The sequence below is a fragment of the Nuphar pumila genome, chromosome 11 (assembly GCF_984573655.1).
Source record: "Nuphar pumila chromosome 11, dmNupPumi1.hap1.1, whole genome shotgun sequence".
In the NCBI taxonomy this organism is placed as follows: Eukaryota; Viridiplantae; Streptophyta; class Magnoliopsida; order Nymphaeales; family Nymphaeaceae; genus Nuphar; species Nuphar pumila.
Genome location: NC_143259.1, coordinates 15,498,313 through 15,505,227, shown reverse-complemented (window position 1 = coordinate 15,505,227; position 6,915 = coordinate 15,498,313). Strand labels below are relative to the sequence as shown.

Genomic DNA, 6,915 nt, shown 5'->3' with positions numbered 1-6,915 from the left:
AACCCGCCCATCTCAACTGGTCCGGTTCATGAACTGGCCCGTTAATGGGCCTTAACCGGCGGGTCGCATGTCGGTTCAGGCCCGTCTCCCACCTCTACTAGAGAGTTAGAGAGAGGGCAAAACTGTCACTTCAGTTTTTGTTTTGAGGTAACTGTCAGTCTTTAGTAAGGATGCAAATGGGTCCTGGTTTTCAGATCTCAAAATACTTTGGGAAGCCGGATCTGTTTGGATCCGGGAGAGCCAAATTTTGCAATAGCTAATTATCACAAAACGGGTGGGACTCTGGTTGGATCTCTGCATGATGGAGTTTGACTTAATCACATATAGCATAACCAGATCCAGATTCAGACCCAGAGTCGAATGGAGATCAGCCAAGACTAAGTATGGTTATGTCTTGCTTAAAATCCGACATTTACATGTATTCAGTTTCAAATGGAAAACGTGATACTGAATTAGGGTTTGGTTATTAATTGGATCCTATTTTGGGTACCGACTAAATGGATTTGGATTCAGTTGAATATCCGACCTAAATCCTAACCGTTTATATCCCTAAATCCTAAGATTGGGAGGCGGCTCAGCCTAAGCAGATCGGATTTTAGCTCTAATCAGGTGTGGGCCAAATTTTGTGAAGGCATTCGTTTGGATATGGCCAGAATCGCGTCTAACCAGACCCATTTTATCCTTTTCAAGTGAAAAATGTTTTTCTCGATTTGAGTGGATCCAGCACCACTGGGTCACAGATCAGACCCAAATTTGGGATTTTATTATGAGATCCAGATTTTAATCCCGATCTAGTTCCATTCACAAAATTGATATAGTATACCGATTGCGTTCCCAACCTAAGATCCGGTCTCTTTTTCCCCATGTCCAAAAATTAGCTAGACCTGTTTAAATAAGGAGACGGATATTGGATCTGGACAAAGGTGAGCTTCAATGCTAGCCTAACAACTGTCAACAGTCAGTGTTTTATGAAGCCATTTGTTATGGATCCAGTGATCCAGATCCAGGTACTCACGTTTTCCAGACTCATATTGACATCTAGCATAGAAGGCCTTGATCCAGTTGAAGATCAAACCGGGAACCGACCCGAACCAACGAAATTCAAATGTTTTTTTTCTTAGCACACGTGTTGGAGATTCGAACACGTGCAGTGTTGGCTCGGTCCCAGATGACAATAGATAGACATTAACGTGCCCAAAAGAGAAAGGAAAAAGGGGGGGGCCCACTTTCGCGTCCCTGTGAGCAACTTGAAAACAGTCGTAATAAATCACGGCCCCTGCTCATCTGAGCCGTCGGTTGGTCCAAGCCGGGGAATTCAACGGCTGATATCTCTCCCTCGCCGAACCAAACCGAACGGAGCGAAGATCTCTAGAATATGCCACGTGGAGATAGAATCCGAGCCGAGGGTCTCCGGTAACCTAACCCAGGTTAGATCCTTAACCCCGATTAACACAGTTTAGCCCTCGCCCACCCCGTCTATATAAAGGCCTCGTCTCTCCCCATCTCCGGATCTAGACGCTAAGGAGGAATCGCGAACGCCTGACTCGGTACGTGATTTTGTCTCGGGATTTTCGGTAAATTTCGAAATCAATTTCGGGATTTGCTTTTTCTTGTCATGACGTTTTCGCATCCTGAGCTATTTTTTAGGGTTTTGTTAATGCAGGTCGAGAATTGGAATCCATAGGGTTTTGGATTGGGAATCTGATCTCACACGCGGAACTCATTGTGAATTCTTGTTTGGACTTTGGAGTGTGATTTTTTGTGTTATTTTGGGTATGTTTGCGTTTTTCTCGTCGTGTTGCTCGTTTTATTTTTTCTTCGCTGTTGGGGAATTCGAAGCCTGAGCTATTATTCTTAACGGTGTTCTGATGCAGATTGAGAGAGAAAACCGACGATTGGCATTCTCTTTCACGATGGGATTTGAGATAGGTTTCAGGTATTTTCGAGATTTATCTTGATTTCCCGGTTTCCTTGGGCAGAATTCCAGATTTTGAGCTATTTCTAGTGCTTTCCTTTGGTGCAGATTAGGGTTTGGATGGGAGAACCGAGATTGGATATGAAAATCGACAGGATCTCTTGTTAAGGAAGCCGTTTGGGGACGATTTCGGGTATTTTGTGGTACTTATTTTCTGCTTCTTCCCAAGTTTTTTTGTGGGGGGGATTCAAAGAGCCCAAACGATTCTTTCCTGATGGCAGTTTGAGAAAGGAGGAGGAGGTGTCCGTTAGGGTTAGAGTCTGGGAAATTTGGGGAATTCTGATGGCAGGTGGGGAGGCGGAGAGGAGGTACAGGATCGGCTACGCCCTCGCGCCGAAGAAGCAGGACAGCTTCATCCAGGAGTCTCTGATCGACCGCTCGAGGGCGCGGGGCATCGATCTGGTCCACATCGACGCCGAGAAGCCGCTGGCGGAGCAGGGGCCCTTCGACTGCGTCATCCACAAGATCTACGGAGATGAATGGCGGAACCAGCTGCGCGAATTTGCCGCGAGGAACCCCGGCGCCCGCGTGATCGACCCGCCGGAGGCGATCGAGCGGCTCCACAACAGGATCTCCATGTTGCAGGCGGTCTCCGAGCTCCAGATCCCGCAGGAGAGCGAGACCTTCGGCATCCCCAAGCAGATCGTCATCTACGACGCCGAGACACTGAAGACGCTTGCCGGCCTTGAGTACCCGGTGATCGCAAAGCCTCTGGTGGCCGACGGGAGCGCGAAGTCGCACAAGATGTCGCTCGTCTTCAACCCGGCGGGGCTCGCCAAGCTGAAGCCCCCACTGGTGCTGCAGGAGTTTGTGAACCACGGCGGGGTCATCTTCAAGGTGTACGTCGCCGGCGACCACGTCCGGTGCGTGAAGCGCAAGTCGTTGCCGGACGTCTCCGCTGAGAAGCTCATCAACTCCGTCGGATCCCTCTCGTTCTCGCAGATCTCCAACATGACTGAGAACCACGGCGGGAAGGCGTACTACGAGTCGATGGGCCTCCAGGAGAGCGCGATGCCCCCCCTGAGCTTCGTGGAGGAGATCGCGAGGGGGTTGCGGAGGGCGATGGGGCTCAACCTTTTCAACTTCGACGTCATTAGGGACGTGAGGATCGGGAACCGATACCTGGTGATCGACATCAACTACTTCCCGGGCTACGCCAAGATGCCGTGCTACGAGACCGTTCTGACCGACTTTTTCTGGGACGTCGTCCACCAGCCCCAAGAAGACGGAGACCCCATCGAGGGCGGTGCCTTCTGCAACGGCGACGGGCTCTCTTCCGCTGGTTCGGAATCGAAGTAGTAGAGGGGCCGGCGGTGACGGTCAGATTCTTTTGCATAGACAAGTTTTTGCTTTTTTCTCTCCTCTTCTTTACGTGTACATCATTGTCTCGACTATTTCCGTTCTTAAGAGCTCTGGTTTTGGTGGGTCGATTTTTTTTCCCTCTCTCTCTCTCTCTCTGCAGTCTGCCTATGGTGTTTGGATCGCCGTTCATTTCACGGATGAACGGCATCCAAGGTACCGTCCCGATTTGTTCCTCTCTGTGCCGTGGGTTGAATGGGAGATTCTTCGTTATCCAAAACGTGGATCCCGATTCCTGGAGCCCCCACCCACCCCTCTCTCTGTGTGTTCCGCACCCGATGGGTGGAAGGAGGCTTCTCCTTCTCCCCCCCACCCCAAATGTAAAGGCTTGGTCGTTCCGTCGGTGCGGTAGTGGGAAAATCGTTCGTGGAGCGCGTGCTTGGAAGTTTTGCTACTTGATTTGACTTGTGAGGCTGACCGGGGATGTTGAGGTGTTCTAACATTCTCTCACAAACTTTAGAAATGGGAATGTTGGTGCCCGTGGCCACTTTAGTTGCAAGTTAATTTCGGGTCATTTACCCCATTGCGGGCATGTCCCCAAAATTAGTTTTTCATTTCGATAATGAAAGAGCTGTTCCTAACGCGAGGAATCGGAAGCACAGAGTGCTTAGTGCTTTTTTCGCTTTTTGATGGTGGGAGATGCTTGGAGGTGATCTCTTGACTGCCATGGATCGCCTTTCAAAAGGTGCCCCTTTTTGGGAAATGTGTAAAAAAAAATTACATTCAAAGCTAAACTAAAATTACAAAAGCTTTTCTGTTGTACTTTGAAAATTGTATTTGTTTTTTCTCTAAAACAGAACAAACTTAACTATTTATATGGGGTACCAAACTAATCACGCGATTACGGATCAAAAAATAATGGCCTACAATGTGCCAAAATTTAGTAACTCAAAAGATCGCAATTTTACATCAGAAAAGCACAATCCAAGATCCTTAGCAAACAAACCATGGAATTAGATTGAGCCTATACAACTTGCACCTATGATTTTTTAGCTTATTAGTTTTGTACCTTCATTAGTAGCCAATATTAACCCTATATATAATGTATGAGAACTGAACATATTAGGCTCTCTTTTCTCGTTCTGCCTCATTAGACTTTATAGTTTGAAGTGTTTTATGATGAATCTGAACTATTAGATGTGTTTAGCATGCTCGATTTAGTTGGAATCAACTCTTGAATCATGTTTTTGATAAAAAATATATTTTCATAAGCCAAAAAAAAATTGATGCCTTCATAACCATTAAATTTGGATTACCGAAAAAACCTGTACGGAAGTCAGATTTGTTCCCAGTAAACAAAACCTATAGATCACATCTATGGTGTTAGATGTGGGACAAAATACCAAAAACTATAATTTTTGAATGGGCCTAACATGCTGTGAATTTTTTGGATAATTTTTGAAAATAACAAGGGGTTATCTTGGTATTTTTTTAAATAATTAATTATCGATAAGATTTTTGGATTTTATCAAGTTATTTAAGATTTATGAGTTCCTTAAATATCTTTGGATTTGGATCTCAAAGGAGAATCCACAAGGATCGACCCTCATGAAATTCAGTTCAAAATATGCATCTGGAACACGTAGGATCCACTGGATCTCAAAGTTGAAATGAGTTTGGATCTAGAGAGATCTGAATTTGGAAACCAATATGATAAGGACACTGATCCATTCAATGGACCTAGTCCAAGTTAAGAATAGTTTCAAGTTTGGATCTAAGATCCAGATTACTTAAACCATAGGACTGAGATGTGGATCCATTAGGTGGATTCAATCCCAAAATAAGTTGGTTTCAGAAGTGATCCAAAGTCTTAAACACCCCGGGTTTAAATTTGTATCTGTTTAATGGACCATTTCTACAATAAACTAATATATATAATGTTGGATCCACGATCCCATTAAAACCAGAAGCTGGTCTGATTTGGACCCAACCCAAACTATAAATACCAATCGTATGTGGTGGTTCCAAGGGATCCAATCCATTTTACCTCTCTCTCAACCGTGTCTAGGTTGGATGCATTAGGATCCAACCCCACTCAATACCCACATCACCCCTTCACTGAACCACAACCCCTTAATACCCAATTTGGGTTGGATCCATTAGGATCCAACCCAATCCAAGGTACCCCACTGTCATCCTCTGTTTCTCTATTTAAACCCCTCCTCCTCCATGATTTTTTTCATTTAAAACATTAGCCCCCCCCTCTCTCCCTTGTCAGATAAGTGCGATGAGAGCTTTCTGATGCTTAAGCAGAAACTCACATAAGCTCCAGTTTTGTTTTTGCCATAAAGTAAAGGTGGGTTCATAGTTTTTTCGAACGCTTCACGCACGGGTTTGGGGTGAGTTTGATGCAACATGATAAGGTCATAACTTATGCCTCACGTCAGTTCAAGATCCACAAGCGCAACTATCTGATCCACGATCTTGAATTGATCGTTGTAGTCTTTGCATTGAAGTTATGACAATATTATTTGTATGAAGAGCAGTTCAAGGTGTTAACATATCACAAAAGCTTAAAGTACTTTTTTTCTCAAAAAACAATTGAATATGCGATAGCGTCGATGGTTGAAGTTCATTAAAAATTATGACTTCTTTTTATCCTACCATCCGAGTAAGGCTAATGTTATGGCCGATGCGCTTAGCCGAAAGTATAGTGGTGTTCTATCGAGTTGCATTATTAGATGATGAAAACCAATAGAGGATTTCATCGCTTGGAGGGCCTTTGCAATGGGCCAAGCACGATCAAGCTAGCTAGTCTTGTCGTGCAACCCGATATTGTTGACAGGATCATCATAGCTCAACTAAGGACTCTGAGTGTAAGAAACTGAAGGCCCTTACTAAAGTGAATGACACCTCTTTTCACCTTAGAGATGACAGAGGTATTCGCATGAAAGATCATATTTGGGTACTTAATAATCTCGAATTGAGGTGAGAGCTTCTAGACGAGGCTCTCAAATATGGATATACCATCTACCCAGCAGTACCAAGATGTTCAAAGACCTTCAATAGCGGTATTGGTATACTGACATGAAAAAAGATGTCATAGTTTATGTTTTCAAGTATCTGACTTGCCAGCAAGTCAAGATCGAGCATCAATAACTTGGTGGTCTGTTGCATGCTATCGATATTTTGCAGTGGAAACATGAGAATATCACTATGGATTTTATAGTAGAACTACTCAAGACTCGTCATCAACACGATGCTATTTGGGTAATCGTGGATAGATTTACTAAGTCAACACATTTCTTACTTATTCGATTAATGCAAAACCATGAGAGTCTTGCTAATCTTTATATCAAGGAATGTGGAGGTCATTGGCACCTCTATCGTGCGCCTCTCCTCTCTCAGTTGGAGGCAACCCAAACGGGGCCACCCTTGTATGCCCTCTTTCTCAGCCGAAGGTGACCTAGATGGGCTACCCCTTTACTGCGCCCTTTGCACCCTCTTCCTCACTAGAAGCACGCACTGCCGCCACCTCAGTCGTGACTGGAAGCCCCTCTCTCTGCTCCTCAATACCTCCACCGCACTCCCCCCTCTTCTTCTTCTTTCCTTTTCTGTTTTTTTGGGAAGAGGAATCCCCT

The 6,915-nt window shown here is 45.0% G+C and overlaps 1 protein-coding gene across 4 annotated transcripts; it reads left to right on the top strand.

Annotated features, from left to right (window-relative positions):
* The first annotated feature begins 1,507 nt into the window (after positions 1-1,507).
* LOC149822087 (inositol-tetrakisphosphate 1-kinase 5-like) lies at positions 1,508-3,405 on the top strand. Of its 4 annotated transcripts, none has more exons than XM_089980951.1 (5): positions 1,508-1,547; positions 1,664-1,773; positions 1,875-1,936; positions 2,024-2,108; positions 2,197-3,405. In XM_089980951.1, the coding sequence occupies exon 5, from the start codon at positions 2,258-2,260 to the stop codon at positions 3,272-3,274; it is 1,017 nt and encodes a 338-aa protein (XP_089837077.1). In that variant the 5' UTR covers positions 1,508-1,547; positions 1,664-1,773; positions 1,875-1,936; positions 2,024-2,108; positions 2,197-2,257; the 3' UTR covers positions 3,275-3,405. The 4 variants fall into 4 exon arrangements, with proteins under 4 accessions (XP_089837077.1, XP_089837078.1, XP_089837080.1 ...); XM_089980952.1 differs by having other exon boundaries at positions 2,024-2,118; XM_089980954.1 differs by having other exon boundaries at positions 1,515-1,547; positions 1,648-1,773; positions 2,024-3,405.
* Positions 3,406-6,915: the final 3,510 nt, after the last annotated feature.